This window comes from Rhinatrema bivittatum, chromosome 12 (genome assembly GCF_901001135.1).
Source record: "Rhinatrema bivittatum chromosome 12, aRhiBiv1.1, whole genome shotgun sequence".
Taxonomy (NCBI): Eukaryota; Metazoa; Chordata; class Amphibia; order Gymnophiona; family Rhinatrematidae; genus Rhinatrema; species Rhinatrema bivittatum.
In genome coordinates this window covers 78,777,663-78,800,760 of record NC_042626.1, presented here as the reverse complement: position 1 = coordinate 78,800,760, position 23,098 = coordinate 78,777,663, and the positions used below count along the sequence as shown (strand labels likewise).

At 43.2% G+C, this 23,098-nt stretch overlaps 1 protein-coding gene across 2 annotated transcripts in view; it reads right to left on the bottom strand.

Annotated features, from left to right (window-relative positions):
- SRCIN1 (SRC kinase signaling inhibitor 1) overlaps positions 1–23,098 on the bottom strand; it is a 390,348-nt gene that overhangs the window by 118,958 nt on the left and 248,292 nt on the right. For both annotated transcript variants that reach the window (XM_029572790.1, XM_029572789.1), the window contains 3 exons: positions 9,400–9,595; positions 7,058–7,256; positions 6,628–6,721 (listed from right to left, as the gene is read on the bottom strand). In XM_029572790.1, coding sequence (XP_029428650.1) covers positions 6,628–6,721; positions 7,058–7,256; positions 9,400–9,595 — 489 coding nt within the window. The remainder of the gene's footprint in view (positions 1–6,627; positions 6,722–7,057; positions 7,257–9,399; positions 9,596–23,098) is intronic.

Sequence of the window (23,098 nt, the reverse complement as noted above, 5' to 3'; positions counted from 1 at the left end):
CTGTCACAAGGCATTACAAATTCTAAAGGAGAGAGGAGGCAAGTTCAAATTCCAGGCCTCAAGAGGGCTGGGGAGAATGCCTCTTTCAAATTGTGAGACTAGAGCAGTCCCATTCCAAACATCTTACTCTTCTTCTCCTCCACATTCAGAGCCAGGCCTTACACCTTTTAGGGACGTGAACATACTCTATGTCTTTCTTAAATGTACATGAACTGGTGAACTGGCAGAAAGTCAGCAGCATTTATATGCCAGTAACTAGCAATACCCCTGCTTCTGTCCCCCCGCCCCCGATCACCACCATCACAGCCCCTCCCTGGGTCTTTTTCTTCCTACCCTTTCCTCCCATTTACATGGTCCCTTCCTGGCTTTTCTCCCTCCTAGCCACAGCCCCTGAGTATTCTCCCTCTTCCTTTTCCCCCAACCATCATAGCACCTTCCCCGACCCTTCTACTCTTGGCTCACCTCATCCGTCTGCTCCCAAGCCTGGTGGCTGCAGCAGGAGGGGGAAGGAGCACTGTGGGACTGGAAGCCAGCAGGCGGTGAGGACTCCCCCCACAGGCTGCAGGCTCCCAGTCCAGTCTCAAGTGCTCCTCCTCTTGTTGCTGCCCAGAGGGACCCCTTGTGATTCAGTTCTCCCACACTGTCTGGGCCACTTGGGTGGGATTAATGCCACTGCTCAGGCACAATCAGGTAAACCCTCTATGCCCAAGATCAAAGTCAGTGGCAGGTATGTGTCAACTTTACATGGAAACATTGTAAACGACAACAGATAAAGACCAAATCGGCCATCCAGTCTGCCCAGCAATCGTTTATGGTAGTTGACCATGAATTTGTATAAGGATATTGTAAACCATTGTGATCTTCTTTTGTATATAAAAATGCCTAAGCAAACAAACAAACAAATAAATAACTGCCACTCCATGCAGAAATGTTACACTGAAAAGGTACTAGGTACTAGAAAGTTACCCCGTTTTTTTAAAATTTCCATTCTCTAGCCAGTAGGGCCAGGGATTTTCTGTGTTTATCCCATGCAGTTTTGAATTCTGTTCCCATTCCTGTCTTCACTAGCTCTTCTGGGAAGGCACTGCATGCATCCAGCACTCTTTCTGTGAAGAAATATTTCCTGACCTTACTCCTGCCTACCCCCTGGAGTTTCATATCATAGCCCCTGTTTCTGCAAGTATAACTTTGGGAGTTAACGTGCTTACATCAGCCCTCTGGAAACCTGACTAGGGCTGAGTGCCTCAGTTTAGGAGCCTAGAAAGTGGGCAACTAGATAGAGTAAGGGTGGGGGAAAAAAGTTAGCATCTAGTGCTGATATTTAGTAAGAAACACAAGTTAGAAGCTGAAATTTAGGACATTTTCAGCCAAAAAATTAAGCATCTAAGATTGGCTGAAAATGATCCTAAAATTTAGGCCCCTAAAACTTAAGCGGTAGATATACAAAAGCCATTTAGACGGATAACTAAAAAGTTATTCATCTAAATGGCTTAGCCACAATCTTTGGCAATTTATCTAGCTAAATTCTAGCCAGATATGTCGGGGGCATTGCTAGGGCAGCATTCTGGGGAGGAGCGGAGTTAGCTGGTTAGCTGGCCATGCTGCAGGCAGGTCTAAAGTTAACTGGATTATACCTATCCAGCTTATACCTATCCGCGACAGGAACGCCTACCGGCGTTCCTTTCGCGGCTCACCTCTGCAATCTGCAACAGCTCCCCCGATCAGCGCCGCCCCGCTAGGGACTCAAGCCCCGCTGATCCGATCGTGGAACCCAGCCGACTGCCGCCGGAGCCGCATCCCACGTGAGGCCCGAAGCCGCTACCCACCCAATCAGAAGCCAGAAGTCGGAAGCATCACCAAAAAGGAAGTGAAAAAATTCAAAACAGAAAAACAGCGCGAACGGAAGCCAGGTAAGAGCCCCCTTTAAATCCAGGGCTCTCCCTACCGGCGTCGCGCGCCAAAGGAGCGCGACAAAGGGGCCTGCCCCTTTGTGTGCCCCTTCGTGCAGCCCCGTAGGTCAGCCCACGAGCTCTGATTTAGCTTCTCCATCACAGAGTAACTAACTCTACTCTCCTTACAGACTCTCCTTGCAGTCTCAATAGCACTCACCCCGCAGCGTCTCACAGCTCACCCTACAATTGATAGCCCCCCCCACCCCACCTCAACCCCCTTAAAATAAATAAATAAATAAATTCAAACATGACTGCCTCAGTCATCCCCATCATTCATAACACCAGGAGAATACCAGATAAAAAACAAATTACACCACACTCACTTCAAAAAAGATTCATCCCAATCATGATCTCTCCACTGAATCAACTACTGGACCTAACACTATTCACCCTATCTTTGTTGAACGCACAATCCCTAACGAAAAAGTCCCACCTTCTTCACGACTATCTTTTGGATACGCACCCTGACCTTTGTGCCATCACTGAATCTTGGCTAAAGCCCGAAGACATTGCTACTATCAACCAACTCCCTGTTCACTCGTATGACATATTCTCCATCCCCAGACTGAAAAAAAGAGGAGGCGGTCTCCTTCTTGCTGCCAACAAAAAACTAGGAATGGTGCTACAAGTTACTAACACATCACACTCGCTGGAATTCGCAGTCTTTAAATCCTCTCACCTGCAAATAGGTCTCATCTATGCCCCTCCAGGATGCCTCGAATCAGACCCATCCCCGCTGATCGAATGTATAGCGAAACACATCAATACTGACATGCCAGCTATACTCATGGGAGATTTCAATCTCCACGTGGACATATCTCCTCATTCTTCCAGCTGTGAAACTTTACTCAACACACTTAACTCCATGGATTTCAAACAAATCGTTAACGAACCCACCCATAAAGCAGGGCACACACTAGATCTCATTTTCATTAACCAAGGCCTCACCCAATCCTCCCACGCAGTCTGCCTACCAGTCCCGTGGTCAGACCATATGCTTATCACCACCTCACTGAAGACTCAACAACCCTCCCCCTTAACAAATCAGAATAACATGGTCCACTTCAGGAAGCTCTGCAACCAAGAAACCCTCAGCTCTCACTTATCTGCAGAACTCAAGCACCCTGGACTTCTCGGATGTGAACACAGTCACAGCCTCCTGGTCTAAAATCACCAAAAAAGTGGCCGATAATACCTGTCCGATAACCTCTAAAGTCACTCAAGGAAATAAAGACAACAAAAAACCGTGGTATACTCCAGAACTAAAATCCACAAAGCGTGAACTCAGAAAGAGAGAACATCTATGGCGCAAAAACCCGTCTACTGCAAACCTCTTGGCTTTTAAATCCATGATGCACCAATACAGGATCTCCATTTTCCATACCAAAAGAGAATTTTATTCACAAAAAATCCACCACTTCCTCTTTGACCCTAAGGCTCTTTTCTCCTTGGTATCTACCCTCACCAAACCACCCACGACGGCTATCCCAGATGATAAAGCTGCAAGCAAAGCTGCGGAACTAGCTACTTACTTCAAGAACAAGATCTCCAACCTCTTGCCCCCTACTAAAGAAAACAAAGATCCTATTCCTTAATTTCCCCTTGTTGCTACGTCACAACAAACTGCAACCCTGGAGGACTTCGAACCTACCTCCGCTTTAGAGATTGAAAATGTGCTTAAGAAAATCAAACCAGCTGCTCATCCCCTGGATGCCATCCCAACCAACCTCCTCCATCTCCAAGCCTATCGCCCAAATTATCAATAGCTCCCTAACACAGGGGCTAGTTCCTGACCCACTCAAACTCGCCATCCTAAAACCGCTCCTGAAAAAACCTAATCTCTCTCCAGATAATCCGGCCAATTTTCGCCCTATAGCAAACCTCCCGCTCATCGCTAAAATCTTGGAGAGAATAGTAAATAAACAACTGTCAGAATTCTTGAACAACAACAACATACTCGCTTTGTCTCAATTCGGATTCCGCCAATCCCGAAGCACAGAATCTCTCCTAATCTCACTAACGGACAACATCCTCCTGAACCTTGAAAAAAAACAACCCTGTCTACTCATCCTTCTAGACCTTACAGCAGCATTTGACACGGTCAATCATGATATTCTAATAGATCGCCTATCTGATATTGGCATCAAAGGCGTCGCCCTCAATTGGTTCAAATCTTTCCTCCAGAACAGGCATTACAAGGTCAAGATTAACAGGGAAGAGTCTCACCCAGTCAGCTGCACCTTGGGAGTTCCACAAGGTTCCTCTTTATCTCCTACTTTATTCAACATATATTTGCTCCCACTCTGTCAGCTCCTCATCAATCTAAATCTAATCCATTATTTATACGCCGACGACGTTCAGATTTTGATTCCAATTACGGATACACTTCACAAAACCCTGGACTTTTGGAACTCCTGCCTACAAGCCATCAATAATCTGCTGACAAGCCTAAACTTGATTCTCAATCACAACAAGACAGAGTACCTACTCATCGCCCAAGATGGGAATCTTCCAGTATCCAATTCAAGCCTCACTTCTCAATTAATTCTATCCCCCCAAGTCAGAAATCTCGGAGTCATCTTGGATAACCAAATGAACTGTAGATCTTTCATCAACAATACAGTAAAGGACTGCTTTTTCAAACGACAAGTCTTGAAAAGGTTGAGACCCCCTCCTCCACTTCCAAGATTTTCGATCAGTTTTACAGGCAATCATTTTTGCTAAAATTGACTACTGTAATTCACTACTACTCGGCCTTCCCGCGAGCACAATAAAACCTTTACAGATGTTACAAAATGCTACAGCAAGGATTCTAACCAAATCTAACAAAAGAAACCATATAACACCAATTCTGAAGAACCTACACTGGCTCCCAATCAAATTTAGAATTCTGTTCAAAGCTCTATCATCAATCCATAAAGCGACTCATAACATCACCCCCCTGGACCTCAGGTTCCCACTTCAACCTCGCATCTCCTCCAGACCAGTTAGACAAGCATACAGAGACAATCTACAGGCCCCACTGATCAAAACATCATTAAGCAAAAGAGCTTTCTCCACAGCTGGACCCAAGCTTTGGAACTCTCTTCCTCCAGACCTCAAGTTAATACAATGCCCATCTACCTTTAAAAAAAAAGACTCAAGACCTGGTTGTTCAACCAAGCCTTCTCCTAACTCTAAATCCCATTAGATTTCACACCAGAATTTTAGTCTTTGATAACTCCTTAAGAGAATCACTCGCCCTTTTTACCTGATGTAGCTAAATCGTGATACCTCCTACCCTACTATTAACTTGCTGATCTTCACTCCTCCTAACATTAGGCTTCTCTGGTCTCCTTACCTATCTTTTTTGCTGTTAAACCCAGTTCGTTATATCCAAATTCGATCATCCTGTTTATTGTAAGACACCCTCATGTCATGGTTATTGTTGTAATGTAAACCGACTTGATTGGTAACTTTGTTACTTGAATATCGGTATATAAAAATGCTAAATAAAATAAAAATAAGCTTTAAGACAGCCAGGGATATTCAGTGGCACAGCTGAATATGCCCAATAGGTGTATCCAGCTCTCTTATCTAGTCACTCTGTGGCTGAATATATATGTCTACGTGAAGCACTGAGGGTTTTTTTGGAAACTGACACCTTCTCTCCCCCGAGTGTCTTGGCTCCTAGAACTGAAACGCTCCTACTTCCAGGGCGGCAAGGTATCAGCACTACTGATCATTTTCATAGTGCGTGCTGTACGGACAGACAGCAGCCCCTGCTCCATGGAGTTTACACAGTCTAGTTAAGACACATACACAGGTAATTCCATCTCCTTTCCATAGAGACATTAACTGTGACAAATCACATGCGATAATTTCTAGGTGACAGATCAAGTTGAGACCGCCAAATGCAATTCATGCTCAGCTCAGCTCAGCCCAAGATGGAATTGACGTATTACTGCCTATGCCACTCCCTCATTAGTAATTGTTTTCGTGCTTGCACCTATCTCAGTCCTCCTTGCATAAATGAGAATTATTTCCACAATACTCCAGATGAAAATTCTGGGATTACACTGGCCCTGAGCAGATCAAACAAATGAAAGCCACAATGAAGACAGCCTCCACAGCTCATTACTACAAAATCCAAAGCCAAACCGGGGTAAGTACAGTAGGGTAGGAAAACCTCTTCCCCTTCAGCTTTATCTCCAGCTATCGTTCCTCCCAAACCTTCCCATTTCTACTACACATCTGAAGTAAATGGCATCTGCAGCTCTGCAGTTTGGAGCTACGAATATTCTAATTATCATGTCTACTACTCCAATGCCAAGCCTCGTACCATCCATTTTCCTAAACGCCATGACCAGAGCTGTGAATGAATACTGGGTGACTGGAGAGCACGGCACAAATCTTCCTGTCTCTACCATTTGCCCCCTTTTCTCCAGGCACATCTTCCACTCAGTGCCTGACTTTGGCTTCCTTTTTGTGTGCCCCCTTCCCGTTCACCATTTTCCTCTCAGCTCTACTTTTCCCTTTCTTCCTTGCTTGTTTTTTTCATTTCTCCATTCACCTCTCTCAGACATGTTCAGATGAACAGCATCAGATTACTTCATCCATTGACACAACCTAGAAGCTTCAGTAAAACAGCCGAGGGTCTGCAGAATGTCACAAGCCAACAGCATTCACTACTTACTCTTAGATCCCCATTGGCAATGTGTGAGGCTGGGAAGGAGGCATAGAGGGGCTCCTTGCGATAGATCTTAATAATGCTTCTGTCCTGGATATCCCTAGAAAATTAAAAAAAAAAGAAAAAAGCAATGACCAACATTTACAGAATGTTTTCCACCCATACAAGAGCCAAAAACATTTCTCAGAGGATGTAGATATTCTTGGAATGAAATGCAGTTCCTGGAAGAGGAGTTTAAAGTGGATTATGTTCCTCTGATTATGGACAAAATACCTTTACCCATCTATCCCCTTCAACAAAAGTTACAAATAGATATGCAGCATGTTAAAAGATATTCTTCTCATACTCTCCCCCATGGAGTCCTTCAAATGAAGCCTCTGTATACTTAGGAAAAGCAGAGTCTGTCAGGAATAGAGCAAAAGTGACGCCTTCTCACCTCACATCTTCCAGTTCATAGAACACATTGCGTGACTCGTCCTTGATCAGGATGGCAGTATTAGGGGACTTCAGCATCCCCATAGTGAGTTTTTGAGGAAACATGTGCACAATGAGGGCATGCAGCGTATCCATACTGCTGATCTCATGGGTAATATGCACGCGCCTTGTTTCATCCCCAAACTGTAGGAAGAGGATGCCTGCAAGAATCAGTCCGGCACGTGAGACCAACCCAAAATGCACTTAAAGGAATACTGCCACTCTCACACAACTATGGAAAGCAAAAGGATTTTCTGTTCCTAGTCCTCATCTTATTTTCATTAATACTCTCCCCTCGCTAGCCCAAGTTACCTCTTTTGTTTTTTTTCAGAAGTGAAACTATCATGGGGTCAATACTGAAAGTGGTTTGTCCATTTCAGTCTTGGACTTAGCAGGACAGAGCACAGGATTTAAAATCCTGGTCTGACCACCTTGGACTTAGCCAGTTAACTTTATCTAGCTGCTTTTCTTACGAGTTAACCAGATAAGTCTGGGGTGGTCCAGGGGCATTCTGGGATAGACTGCACTTATTTAGCTAAGTTAGCCAGATAACATTAATTTCAGCATTATCTGGCTAACATAACTGGCTAACTTTATGACTGCCAAAGAGCTACCCTAATGTTAGCTGGATTAGTTTATCAGGCTAACTTCTACATAGCCGGGTGCATTCAGTGGTGGGCCAAAACCCGTGAATAGCCGAGCTAACTTAGCTGGATAATGCCTATTTTCAGGGTTATCTGGCTAACACACAGGCCGATACAGTACAGTGCTCTCCGGCGGAGGGCACTGTTAACCCGCGTTTGGATGCGTGTTTTCAACATGCTAGCTTTACCCCTTATTCAGTAATTGAGCGTCCGGTTTTCAACCCGCGGGCCGATTAAACATTTTTTTTTTTTTTTTTTATTATTTTTAACTTTTGGGACCTCTGACTTAATAGCGTCATGATATTATGTTGGAGGGTGTACAGAAAATAAGTTTTTACTGTTTTTCTGTGCACTTTCCCGGTGCCGGCAGAAATTAATGCCTACCTTTGGGTAGGCGCTAATTTCTGAAAGTGAAATGTGCGGCTTGGCTGCACATTTTACTTACTGAATCGCGCGGTTATAACTAATAGGGCCATCAACATGCATTTGCATGTTGCGGGCGCTATTAGTTTCGGGGGGTGGGGGGGTTGGATGCGCATTTTCGACGCGCTAGCTTTACCCCTTATTCAGAGCAAAATTAATTCGGTATTATTCCCAATACTTTCTCATTCTGAAATGCTCAGGGGGGCTTCTCCCCATTCTAGACCTACACTCCCTAAACATGTACCTTCAGAAAGAGAAATTCAAGATGACAGGAGAGTGACCTGTGCGCGTGCCGCTCGCCCGCTCTCCCGCGACTTTTACTGTATCGGCCTGACAGCCAGCTAGCTTTAGGGCTGCTGAAGAGCTGCTTTAAAGTTAGCCTGATAAACTTATCCAGCTAACTGAAAGATTGCTGGGTATATTCAGCGGTGCACCTGTGCCCCTGAATTTCCCAGCTAAGAAAAGCTGGATAGGTTTATGCAACTAACTTTGCTGGCTGGCTAGTCACTAAAACATGACTCCCATGTGTTTATATCACATTTATTTATTTATTTATTTAAATTCTTTTACTATACCGATACTCAAGACGCGGTCTTATCGTACCAGTTTACAATAGAACAGGGGAAACCAATTAACAACTATATAGAAGGTAAAAAGTTACATCAAACTATATAGAAGGTAAAAAGTTACATCAAACACATCACAGTCTATTGCTAGGAAAATAACGGGCTCCTGATGTTACAAGGTGCACATCATCACTTCATCTGCAAGATCAAACTGAGAACAATAGAAGGAGGCAGCAGCAGCCCTGGATTAAATGGAATTCTTGGCATTAAAGAAAATATTAGATTTCTACATGATATAAAAACAAAACTATGGATTTATAATTTTCCATAATATATGCCCCATGTTTTTCCACAATGACATTCTCTGCAAACAGATTGCTTCTGTGCTAGATTTGGGTAGGATCCAATTATATAGTGTTGTTCATTGAGGAAAGTGATAACATTCTGTATTTACAGTGTCCAGAAACTGAAGGATGAGACACATGATGTTAGAAAGATAATACAAACCATTCAGTCCCTCTCTGTATGTAGAATTAGGTAGCCTGAGGAATAAAATTCCTTATCTATCGACTGCCACTTCAAATGTTGATAACCTCAAAAACCAATACGTACAATGAACAGCTGCCAAGTGCACTGTAAAAATCGCTGGTCTATGATGGCGAGGCATGTACCTGGAGAACGGAGTTTGGTTTGGCTGCTGGACCGGGACAAAGGCAGACTCTGCCTAAAGCGGTTCATTCTGTTGAACCCAATGGGTAGCTCAGCTTCTGACATGGTTTCAAGAGACTCGGCAGAGGCAAAGGAAAGCTTAGTTGCCTGATCTGCTAGGCCAGGTTGGGAACCCTGGGAGTGTCGGGAGCTTCTTGTCTGAAAAAAACAGAGTGGTCAATGAATTAGAAGCTAATTAGAAATAACCCAATGCGTTGTGTCTCTAGTACAAATTAAGGGTTTGCATCCAATCTCCAATAAAAGGTCAGGTGCTTGTGGTTATTTGTATTCTAGAACTGTTCTACATTTCATATACTTTCTTCAAAAGCATTTTTCTAGACATTGAGCAGTGTCAGTGAAATGTCTCATTTAGACCTTATGAAGTATCAATTGCAGGTAGGATTTAATGATTCTTGAGAAGTAAAAGCATTGTGTTTTTTGGTCTTTACTGTTTAGTTTTACTTTTGTAGTTTATTATGTTTTTGTTATAGCCCACCTTGTGCTGTTAATTGTAAAGGCAGATAATCAAGACTAAACAAATAATGTAAGGGTCAGTTCTAGATCCCCATATAGTGTCAGTGAAAGATCAATCTTGATCATCTGTGGGGCAGGCATTTGCCACAGAATATCCACTATCTGATCCCAAATGGTGAGATTTTTTTTTTTTTTTTTAGTTTTTATATACCGATGTTCCTGTATAATATACATATCACACCGGTTTGAGTGAGGTATAATATATTATACCTCACTCAATCACCAGTACAAATCACAGAATGCAGGAATTGAGATAAATATTTTCATGGTTTATTTATGGTATTTCTAGACCATACCATCAACTTTTCTAGGCAGTTTACAATAAAAACATCCATAAACATACAATACAATATAAAACTAAACATCAAATTAAAACGATAGATGAAAAAAGTTTCCTAAAAACATCTTAGAATTAAACATAGATAAAAAAACAAATAACTTATTACATAAACATACAACAACTATAAAACTTATAAGCATCAAAACCTACGTCCTTGCTGTCCTCTTTGGTCAGGACATGACAACTGACTAAAGGCCTCCCAGACAGACTTCCCAACCACTAGAATACATAAAACCTAGATCCTAAAACAAAAACAGTCCACCCATACCAATATTCTGCACATATCCTTTGTTCATAGTGGGATACAAATATAATACACAATCTTTCAAACATCACATAACAAACAATACAGTATTTCAAGGCTGATAAATAAAAAAAAACAATCATGGATACAAAGACTGATCAAACAAATATAGTACCAAAAAGACTACCTATTCAACCCAAACAACATGCTGCCTACATAGCTAAAAGGTTTCTGGAATCTGGAGTGGAGGAGTAGCCTAGTGGTTAGAGCAGTGGGCTATGAACCAGGAGATCAGCATTCAAGTCCTGCTGTTGCTCCTTGTGACCTTGGGCAAGTCACTTTACTCTCCATTGCCTCAGGTACAAACTTAGATTATAAGCCCTCTGGGGATAGGGAAATACCTACAGCACCTGAATGTAATCTGCTTTGAAGTGCTGAAAAGAAAGTGTGAAAAGCAGAATATAAATTAAAAAATCTACAGAGGTTGCTGAAACTTACATATAATACAAAAACATCTATTCAACCCAAGCAAAGTGCTGCATACATGTTAAGAGTTCCCCAAGGTGAGATTACATAAGTAAGTCTCTAACTGTTTCTTGAATTGACAAGTAATTAACAGGAGCTACTCAGGTAGCAAGTTTCAAAAGATTGGGCAGGCAATGGAAAAGATTCTGTCACTCATCTTGCCAAGTTGCGCATGGCATAGTAAAGGGATCTTCAAAAGCCTATGTTTAGCAGATCATAAAGATCTACCTGGGTGATAAATCCACAAAATGGAGTTCAAAGGTGTTGTCAAGTTTTTGTGAATGAATCTGGCAATTCTGAAACAGATTCTCCACTGGAATTGGAAAGCAGTGGAGAGACTTCAATACTGGAATTATATGCTGCTGCAGCCTGGTGCCAGTTAATATACACACTGCTGAATTTTTAACAGTTTGAAGTGGTTTAAGCACTGATGTAGGGAGATCAAGAAATAGGGAATTGCAGTAGTCTAAACTTGTGAAAATAAGGGTTTGTAAGGTGATCCAGAAGTTGTCAGATGACAAAAATGGCATCAAGTGCCTTAACATTCTCAAATTGAAAAGAGCAGCTCTGGTCACATTGGGAATGAAGATCTGCATAGATAAGTCAGATTCAAGAGTAATGCCTAAATTGCATACATACAGGTTAATTAAAATTTTACATTCATCAAATGTAAGTTTGGATAGTGGGTTGACCACAGGGGTTCTACTCAAGATTAGCAGCTCCATTTTATTGTTGCAAGAATATTTGGCCAAAATAAAGAACTGAATATCGTCTGCATATATCTTACAGCAGATGCAATTTGCAAAGCGATGCAAAGTAAATATTGAAATGCATTGACAATAGGGCTGAACCCTGAGGAACTCCTGTGGACAGTTTATGCCAAGAGAATACACTAATTCCAATACTTACTTGGGGTGTCCAATTATCAAGATATGAAGAAAACCAATGAAAACTGTTCCTGTTATTCCAATATTCTGCAAATGTGCTAACAGTATGGAATGGTTTAGACTGTTGAAGGCTGAGAATATATCTAATAAAATCAGCAAGTATCTAGTCCCATCCTCAAAGCCATGTTGTACTGGTTCGAACATTGAGAGTAATGATAAAGTTCCTGCAGAACCTATATTGAGGGGTATCTAAAGGTGAATGTTCCTCTATATATTCAACTGCTCTAAAACCACTGCTTCCACTACCTTTGTTGGAAATGGAAGGGAGGAGATTGGGCAATAGTTGCGAAAACAGATGGAGTGAGACTCTTTCTTGAAAATTGGACGTACAGAGGCCCGTTTCAGTAATGAAGGCAAATCATCCTCTTGCAAAGATAAGTTGATAATTTGTGTCATAGGAGCTAAGTCATCGCCCAGGAACTTGAGCAGTGAGGTTGCACATAAGTTTAATGGACATGAAGAAACTTGAAATATGAATTACCGTAGATTAAACTCGTCCCAAACTGGTTTTCCAGCATGAAAAATTAGAAAAAGAATGCATATCCTGGTCAAACTGTGCACATATAATCGGCAATTTTCTTTGTGAAGAATGAAATACGTTTTTCACTAGCAGGTATTTTCTAGCCCCTTAGAACACGATCTAGAAGAACTCTGAGTGAGCTGTTGTAATATGCCAAACAATTCACAAATATTTGCTCCAACAAAATGAATAGTTTGTGAAAAATAATCCTTCTTGCTCTTTCTGACCAAAGCAGAATATTTGGAAAGGTCGTTTCTGTACTCCACAAGGTTATCAATAAGCTTATGCTTTCACCATTGGCATTCAGGCCATCTAAGCAACCGCTTTACAGCACATAAGTCAAACGTGTAATATGGGTGAAAGCATCTTACCAGCGCAAACTAGTGAACAGTTATAATTAAGGCAACTAGGACAACAGCAGAATAGGCAAATGTTAAAGATTGGAGATCTTAAAACTAAAACTTCATATGGTGCCTCCATATGCTTATCAGTCATAAGAAGCGATACATTTTCAAAAGGGAAACTTTGATAAAATGAGAAAAATAGAAAAAAACTGAAAGGAGCAGTTTCAAAGGTAAAAAGTGTGCAACAGATGTGGACATTGTTAAAAAATACCATCCTAGAAGCACAGTCCAGATGTATTCCACACATTAAGACAGGTGGAAGGCAGGCAAAACAATTACTGGCATGATTAAAAGGTGAGGTGAAAGAGGCTATTTTAGCCAAAAGATCTTCATTCAAAAATTGGAAGAAGGATCCAACAGAAGAAAATAGGATAATGCATAAGCATTGGCAAGTTAAATGTAAGACATTGATAAGACAGGCTAAGAGAGAATTTGAAAAGAAGTTGGGTGTAGAGGCAAAAACTAACAGTAAAAACATTTTAAAATATATCCGAAGCAGAAAGCCTGTAAGGGAGTCAGTTGGACCGTTAGATGATCGAGGAGTTAAAGGGGCACTTAGAGAAGATAAGGCCATCAAGGAAAGATTAAACGATTACTTCGGTGTTATAGAAACATAGAAACGTAGAAATGACGGCAGAAGAAGACCAAACGGCCCATCTAGTCTGCCCAGCAAGCTACGCACTTTATCTTTTTTTTTTTCTTCCTTTTTCTCTCTCCCACCTGTTACTCTTGGCTTCCAGTACCCTCCAGCCCTATTTCCCCTCCACCCAACCACCAATGTAGAGAGCATCGCCGGATCTGCATCCAAGTGAACATCCAGCTCAATTAGGGGTAGCAACCTTTGCAACAAGCATGCCACATCCCTGCCCCTGTCCACCCAGACTATACGATCCAAACTCCGTTGGTTGCCGTCCACACTCAGATCCTCCCTTCCACACTCCCCCTGCCGTTGAAGCAGAGAGCCATGCGTTGAAAGAGTATCAGACTCTCTCCATCGCCGAAGCAGAGAGCTACACTGGTCATGCATTGAAAGTAAAGTATCGGCCCAGCTACACCTCGCTTCCCTGTGAATACAAAATTTTTTTAATTTTTCTTCCACATTACTTCTTGCCATTGAAGCCCAGAGCTATGATGGAGTCTCATCAACCTTTTGTATGTACACTGAACAAGGGTATTATCTCCAGGTAGTAGCCCCATTTCCGCGAGAGCCTCATTAACTATCAACAAATATTGAACAAGCCTAATAATTGGCAATACCTATAGCCTATGACCTCACCGTTAATTTTACATACTCTTACCCACCCCTGTTTTTTTTTTTTGGAGATGGCAGCCCTCCATCCTTCCGCTCCTTGAAGGTGGAACACCAACCACTGGCATCCCGCTGCGTGAATGCCTCTGTGGTTACTGCCGCTCTGTGCAGTGTTTTGCTGCCTCCTCTTTATACACGTCCTCTAGACTTGATGGATCCACAGTGTTTATCCCATGCCCCTTTGAAGTCCTTCACAGTTTTGGACTTCACCACTTCCTCCGGAAGGGCATTCCAGGCATCCACCACTCTCTCCGTGAAGAAACACTTCCTGACATTGGTTCTTAGTCTTCCTCCCTGGAGCCTCAGCTCGTGACCTCTGGTTCTGCTGATTTTTTTCTGACGGAAAAGGTTTGTTGTTGTCTTTGGATCGTTAAAGTTTTTCAAGTATCTGAAAGTCTGAATCATATCACCCCTGCTCCTCCTTTCCTCCAGGGTGTACATATTTAGATTCTTCAATCTCTCCTCGTATGACATCCGATGAAGACCCTCCACCTTTCTGGTCGCCCTTCTCTGTACCGCTTCAATCTTGTCTCTGTCTCTTTGTAGATACGGTCTCCAGAACTGAACACAGTACTCCAGGTGAGGCCTCACCTAGGACCTGTACAAGGGGATAATCACTTCCCTTTTCTAGAAAAGGGAAGTGATTATCCCCTTGTGTTTACTAAAGAGGATGTTGGAGAGATTCCCGTTCCAGAGAAGGTTTTCATGGGTAATGATTCAGATGGACTGAACCAAATCATAGTGAACCTAGAAGATGTGGTAGGCCTGATTGTCAAACTGAAGAGTAGTAAATCACCTGGACCAGATGGTATATACCCCAGGGTTCTGAAGGAACTAAAAAATGAAATTTCAGATTAGTAAAAATTTGTAACCTAACATTAAAATCATCCATTGTACCTGAAGACTGGAGAGTGGCTAATGTAACCCCATTATTTAAACAGGGCTCCAGGGGTGATCCGGGAAACTACAGACCAGTTAGCCTGACTTCAGTGCCAGGAAAAATAATGGAAAGTGTTCTAAATATCAAAATCACAGAACATATAGAAAGAAATGGTTTAATGGAACAAATTCAGCATGGCTTTACCCAAGGCAAGTCTTGTCTCACAAATCTGCGTCACTTTTTTGAAGGAGTTAATAAACATGTAGATAAAGGTGAACTGGTAGATGTAATGTATTTGGATTTTCAGAAAGTGTTTGACAAAGTTTCTCATGAGAGGCTTCTAGGAAAAGTAAAAAGTCATGGGATAGGAGGAAATGTCCTTTCGAGGATTACAAACAGGCTAAAAGACAGGAAACAGAGAGTAAGATTAAATGGACAATTTTCTCAGTGGAAGGGAGTGGGATGAGGAGTTCCTCTGTATTGGGACCCATACTTTTCAATATATTTATAAATGATCTGGACAGGAATACGACAAGTGAGGTAATCGAATTTGCAGATGATACAAATTTATTCAGAGTAGTTAAATCACAAGCGGATTGTGATAAATTGCAGGAAGACCTTGTGAGACTGGAAAATTGGGCATCCAAATGGCAGATAAAATTTAATGTGGATAAGTGCAAGGTGATGCATATAGGGAAAAATAACCCTTGCTGTAGTTACACAATGTTAGGTTCCATATTCCTACGAAACTCCTCTTGACAATTCCAGACTCCATTTCCAAAATTCTGGCGGACATCATTAATTGTTCTCTCTCCCAAGGACTCTACCCAGAGGACCTTAAATTGGCTTCTCTCAAACCACTCCTAAAAAAACCCAATCTGGATCCTAAAGACCCAAATAACTTCCGCCCGATCGCCAACCTGCCCTTCATAGCAAAACTCATGGAAAAATTAGTGAACACTCAACTTTCAGACTACTTAGAAGATAATAATCTCCTATTCCCCTCCCAACATGGGTTCCGCAAAGCCTTTAGCACAGAATCACTCCTCATTTCCCTGACAGACTACCTCATCATTGTCCTCGACAAAGGACAATCATTTCTACTGATTCTACTGGACCTCTCGGCAGCGTTTGACACTGTCAATCACTCCATCCTCATAAATCAGTTGGCGACAATAGGAATTACTGGCGCCACACTTAATTGGTTCAAAACATTTCTCAACAACAGAGGCTACAAGGTTAAAATCCAAAACAAAGAATCATCACTTAACAATTCAACCGTAGGAGTCCCACAGGGTTCCTCTCTGTCCCCTACGCTCTTTAACATCTATCTCTTACCGCTATGCCAGCTCCTCTCCAGCCTCAATCTAAAACATTTTCTATATGCGGACGATATTCAGATAATAATCCCTGTTAAAGACACATACTTGAAAACACTAGATCACTGGGAAAACTACCACCAACAAATCAAACTCCTCCTCACTAGTCTAAACTTAGTATTAAATTCCTCCAAAACCGAACTCCTGCTCATCTCTCCCGAGAACAGTAACATCACTTCCACTCACCCTGGCATCCCACAATCCACGCAACTGAGAGACCTTGGAGTTTTAATTGACAATCGGATGAATTTGAAAACTTCTATCAACAAAACTACCAAAGACTGTTTTCACAAACTCCAAGTCTTGAAAAGGATAAGACCTCTCTTTCACTTGCAGGACTTTAGAACAATTCTTCAGGCATTAGTTTCTCAAAAGTTAGACTATTGCAATTCTATCCTACTAGGTCTCCCTTCCTCCTATACCAAACCGCTTCAGATGGTACAAAATGCGGCAGCACGAATATTAGCAAACACCAGAAGAAGAGATCACATCTCCCCTATCCTAAAAAGCCTTCATTGGCTGCCAGTGCACTTCAGAATTCTCTATAAATCCATCTCCGTTATCTACATAGAAACATAGAAACATAGAAATGACGGCAGAAGAAGACCAAACGGCCCATCCAGTCTGCCCAGCAAGCTTCACACATTTTTTTCTCTCATACTTATTTTCTCTTAACTCTTGGTTCTATTTCCCTTCCACCCCCACCATTAATGTAGAGAGCAGTGATGGAGCTGCATCCAGTGATGGAGCTGAAATCATTCATCAACATACTTCTATCAACCTGCAAATTCCTCTCCTCTTACACAATTCTTCAAGACCTACCAGAGACGCATATAGAGGTTCACTCCAGGTTCCTTCAACCAAAGCCACTAGACATATTACCTTGAGAGATCGGGCCCTCTCTACCGCCGGTCCCCCTTTATGGAATTCCATCCCCCCAGACCTAAGACAGGAACCCTGCCTCCCAACCTTCAGGAAGAGACTTAAGACTTGGCTCTTCAAACAAGCTTTCCCAGACTCCAGCTAATGTCCTTCAACTTCAAGTTCTATAACACAACCAGCTCATTTAACTGTTCGTTGTAAATATTTAAAATGCTATTAACCTTTTCTTTTTCCTTCCTCTCCCAGTTTAAGCATCCCTGTTTTTTGTAACTGCTTTCTTCCGCACTACAGTTCCAGTTTGTTTTTTCTTTCTATGCACCACTGTTTTAATGTAAACCAGCATGATGTGATTTTATCATGAATGCCGGTATATAAAAACCTTAAATAAATAAAATAAATATTAGGAGCTATCACCCAGGAAAAAGATCTAGGCGTCATACAGGCCGATGCAGTATGGTGCGCGTCCCCATTTGGCCACGCGTTTTTGACGCGCTATTTTTACCCCTTATACAGTAAGGGGTAATAGCACATGGAAAACGCGCGGCCAACCCCCCCGAAACTAATAGCGCCTACAACATGCAACAAGTCGGCACCAGGAAAGTGTACAGAAAAGCAGAAAAAACTGCTTTTCTGTACACCCTCTGACTTAATATCATAGCGATATTAAGTCAGAGGCCCCAAAAATAAAAAAAAAATTAAAAATCTAAAAAAAAAAAAAAAAAAAATCTGCCCGCGGGTTGGAAAACGGACACTCAATTTTGCCAGCGTTCATTTTCCGAACCCATGGCTGTCAGTGGGTTCGACAACAGATGCCAGTAAAATTAAGCCTGTGCTGTCAAACCCGCTGAAAGCCGCCGCTTCTGTCAATAAGCGCTTCTGTCCGTAGCGCCTCCTTATTACTGCGGGCCCTAATTTGCATAACCTTGCTTAGTGAATCGCGTGCCCAGGAGAGTGGCCTGGGCGCGCGTCGGGAGAGTAGGTGCTCGCCGGTTCTCCCGCTCGGTTTATTGTATCGGCCCGATAATGGATAACACATTGAAATCGTCGGTTCAGTGTGCTGTGGCTGTCAAAAAAGCAAACAGAATGTTGGGAATTATTAGAAAGGGAATGGTGAATACAACGGAAAATGTCATAATGCCTCTGTATTGCTCCACGGTGAGACCGCACCTTGAATACTGTGTACAATTCTGGTCGCCGCATCTCAAAAAACATATAGTTGCACTGGAGAAGGTACAGAGAAGAGCGACCAAAATGATAAAAGGGGGTAGAACAGCTCCCCTATGAGGAAAGACTAAAGAGGTTAGGACTGTTTGAGAACAGCCGGCTGAGGGGGGATATGATAGAGGTGTTTAAAATCACGAGAGGTCTAGAATGGGTAAATATGAATTGGTTATTTACTCTTTCGGATAATAGAAGGACTAGGGGGCACTCCAGGAAATTACTAGCAACAGTAACATGGGATAGACTTAGTTTTTGGGTACTTGCCAGGTTCTTATAGCCTGGATTGGCCACTGTTGGAGACAGGATGCTGGGCTTGATGGATCCTTAGTCTGACCCAGTATGGCATGTTCTTATGTTCTTAGGATTACTAATAAGCCTTGTGGGTGCCATGTGTGCGTTAAAAAAGCGGGTGCTGAAAAGTCAGCGCCCGCTTTCAGCGCACATAATTGCATCAGCCCCAAAGGCAGGCTCCTATGTCATACAACAGAGTGCATGCATGCCCAGCGCATATGCCTTCGGCATTGCCCCTAGATTTCATGTCTACTGCTGATGACTTCAGCAGGAGACAGGCATCCAAAGCACCAGGAGCTAGAGACCTGTGACTGTCTGAAACAGGAAGCTGAGACAAGATGGACACAGCAAGCCAGATAGAAATTACCCAGTGAGGACAGCAGACAGATGACAGGTAGTCAGAGCCAGCCACAGATGGTAAAAGTCCTCCCACTGGCATTTCCGCTAGACACAGGTAAGAATAACAGACCAATACCAATAATCTTTTCATCAGGTTATAACGGTATGCCCTACTGGCTTCAAAAGGCCTGCTGGAACAGGACAGTTTTCACTAATTTATGATACTTTACAAGGGATGTTTTGTTCTTCAACTATTCGGGAAAGGTGTTCGATAGGCTTGGAACTTCTAAAAAAACAAAAACCAAAACCAGCCATTCACGTATATCAAAAAAGATATAGTTGCGATGGAGAAGGTACAGAGAAGGGCGAACAAATTGATAAAGGGGATGGAACAGCTCCCCTAAGAGGAAAGACTAAAGAGGTTAGGACTGTTCAGCTTGGAGAAGAGACAGCTGAGGTGGGATATGATAGAGGTCTTTAAAATCATGAGAGGTCTAGAACGTGTTAATGTGAATCAGTTATTTACTCTTTCGGATAATAGAAGGACTAGGGGGCACGCCATGAAGTTAGCATGTGGCACATTTAAAACTAATCTGAGAAAGTTCTTTTTCACTCAACGCACAATTAAACTCTGGAATTTGTTGCCAGAGGATGTGGTTAGTGCAGTTAGTGTAGCTGGGTTTAAAAAAGGATTGGATAAGTTCTTGGAGGAGAAGTCCATTACCTGCTATTAATTAAGTTGACTTAGAAAATAGCCACCGCTATTACTAGCAACGGTAACATGGAATAGACTTAGTTTTTGGGTACTTGCCAGGTTCTTATGGCCTGGATTGGCCTTGGTCTGACCCAGTATGGCATGTTCTTATGTTCTTAAATAGGCTGGGAACTTTTTAACACAGCACTTTCCAGAACAAGGCCATAGAAGCCTTTATATTCTAGGGTTAACTTTTTAAATTTTACCTGCCACATAATAGGCAATCAATGCATCTTATATAAGATAGGGAAAATATGCCTGCGTATAGACACACCCGAAGTAAACCGAGTTGCCACATTTTGAACTGACCACTACACATGTAACAAGGTATATAGTAATCCTATGTATAACACATTACAGTAATCGAGTGAGGACATAACTAAAAAGTGTAACACAGTCTTGAGATTGTTGGTTAGCTATAGGGTTAGATGACCTCAATCCTCTCTTCTTGCGCTCCATTTCTGTGGTAGTCTTGAAAGGGTTAAGACACATTCCAGGCACTCTCCTTGCAGTGATTTGTGAAGGGCTCTTCAGTAAAACTTAATGAACATGGCAATATCTTCACAGCTGACAATTTTTGACAAGACTTATTTTGGCTACAATTGTCAACAGTATCACCAAGGAATGTCTGATGTGGTAATAATTGCCTGAGCAGCACTGTTCAGAATCGGTGCAAGTTTAAGGAACAGCCACTGGTTTAGGAGTAACACCTACTATGAAACTCCTCAGTCTCTTCTGATTTACAATAAAATGAGATCAGCCCCTATTGCAGGAGGCACCAGGATAACAACAGTGGCAGTTATTTTCATGCAAGAAAAATGACATTGTGAAGTGTCTTGAAATTAAAAAAAAAAGAAAAAGTACCAGCAAAACAAAATTTGCAGATGACAGTAATGCTAGCATTACACAAATGGAAAATATTAAACCTGCCTGTTCATTCCTCTTATGGTCAGAAGATAATATAAACTAAGAAGTATAAGCATTTATCAAAATCTATTACTTTACATGAAAAAGAAAATAGCCTCAAGCAAAGACTGTACAGAAAGCAAAAAACTTGAAAAATAACTGAAAAAACTAAGGCTCTCTCAAATTCCACTTAATGATGTGGAACATTCAGGGGAACCTGCACCCCTCTGCGACTGGTGCTATCAGGAGATGCCCGTATGTAAATACAGCCATCTCCAGCCGTGTGATAAGATGGACGCTCAGAAAGATCATTCTCCTGGGGAACATTTGGCTTTTTCAAATGAAGTTTCAACCATCAAAAAAATTCTTATGCCACCACTGTGTAACGTTTGGCTGGTCACAGATTGGTCTCACAACTGACCACACTCACCCTGCTCAGCTGCCAACCCACTCAATGCAGAGTCTACACTCTCCTCGTGGCAGGAATGCCATCGCTGGCTCCTTCCAGACACAGCGCGCCACTCTCTAGGCGCTCACACCTTAGCACACCTTTAATAGACCCCACAGCGGGAAACTGGCAGCGTTGATCAGAGATGACATGAGTGCGGGCTGGGTATTTAAACCGTAGCCGCACTTCCAGACACTGCCTCAGCAACAGGCCCACCTGATCTGCAATTCAAGTTGCTTCGTTCGTGCCTTTGCCTTGCCTTCTTGTGCCCTGGTCCTCATCTTGTCCATTCCTTTACCTTGTTCATTCCTTGCCCGTCTCCCTTGTCTTGTCTGGTTCATCCTGCCCTGTCTTTTCCCTTGGTGTCCTGTTTGTCTTGGCCTAATTCTCCAGTTCTGACCTCTGCTGTGGATTCTGACTTTGTCCTTGCTTACTGCCTGCTTCAGCTGTGGCCTGGATCCAGACACAGTCTTCTCACTGTCTACCTTGACCCATTGCTTGGACCTGGATATACTCTGCTCACTACCTGCCCTGACCACTGTTGCGCTTTGGAGGGCGGACCCCTTGCCTGAGGTGGAGTTGGCGCCACCTGTGGAGGAAACCCCCACAGGTCCCCACCGTTGGTAGGTGAGGCCGGGATGGAGCAGAGACCCTGCTGGAGCTTCACCACTACCAGCCCGCGTTCCCCTCAGGTTCAGCCCTTAGGTACCGGGGCCGGCTGGACTTACATGGGGTCTCTGGAAGACGAGGAGATGAAGCTAGGACTGGGTCTGGAAGCTGGTATGAGGACTCGGTAGAGTCATAGGTGAAGGGCGGAGCAGGCAGCAGGTCTCGGAGTTGGATTACCAGGTGTGGGTCAGGACGGGTGGCATTACTCGTAGTCGTGGTTCCAAGCGAGGGTCGAATTCCAGAAGACGTCAGACAGAACAGGAACGCTGGAGAGATCCTCCAGGGAGGATCAGGATACAGAACCTAGAAAGCAAGAAGCCAAGGCAAGGTCTGCAAGCCAGGCTGTAGCCATTTCCTGCCGTAGTCCCTTTAAATTCTGTGCAGAGATGCGCAGACCTAGAGACTCCCAGCAGGGGAGGGGCCCGTGCTGAGCACACCCTGCGCATCAGGAAGGCCCCAGCAGCAAGGCCTACCAGTGTGACAGCAGAAGCTGCGAGGGAGCGACCTGAGAGCGGCTGGCCGCCGCCGCCAGCGTGTCCGGCCCCGAGGAAGCAGCATTGCAGTAGTGAGTGAAGGAGGCCGTTCACAGGGAGCCGTGGCCGGCAGACATAACAGTACCCCCCCTTTAGGCCTCCCCCTTGAAGGTCTGGGCTTCCTGTGATGATCCTTGTAGAACCGATTGATAAGATTCCTATCAAGGATACTGGTGGATGGCTCCCAAGGATTTTCCTCGGGGCCGAAGCCCTCCCAGGCTAGAAGGTACTCCCATTTGCGGCCTCGCTTCCTGACATCAAGGACCTCGTGGACTTGTTATGTGGTCTTGTCCTCAGCGATCAGTTGCGGGGCTTCGGGAACTCTCCGAGAGGGCCAAGAGAGAACAAGAGGCTTTAGGAGGAACACATGGAAAGAATTATGAATTTTCAGGGAAGTGGCAAGCGAAGTTGATATGTCACAGGGCCTAGCTGTCGAAGCACTGTGAAGGGGCCAATGTACCGTGGAGCCAGGCACACAGATGGAACCTTGAGGCAAATGTGCCGGGTGCTGAGCCACACATTCTCCCCTTGTCGGAC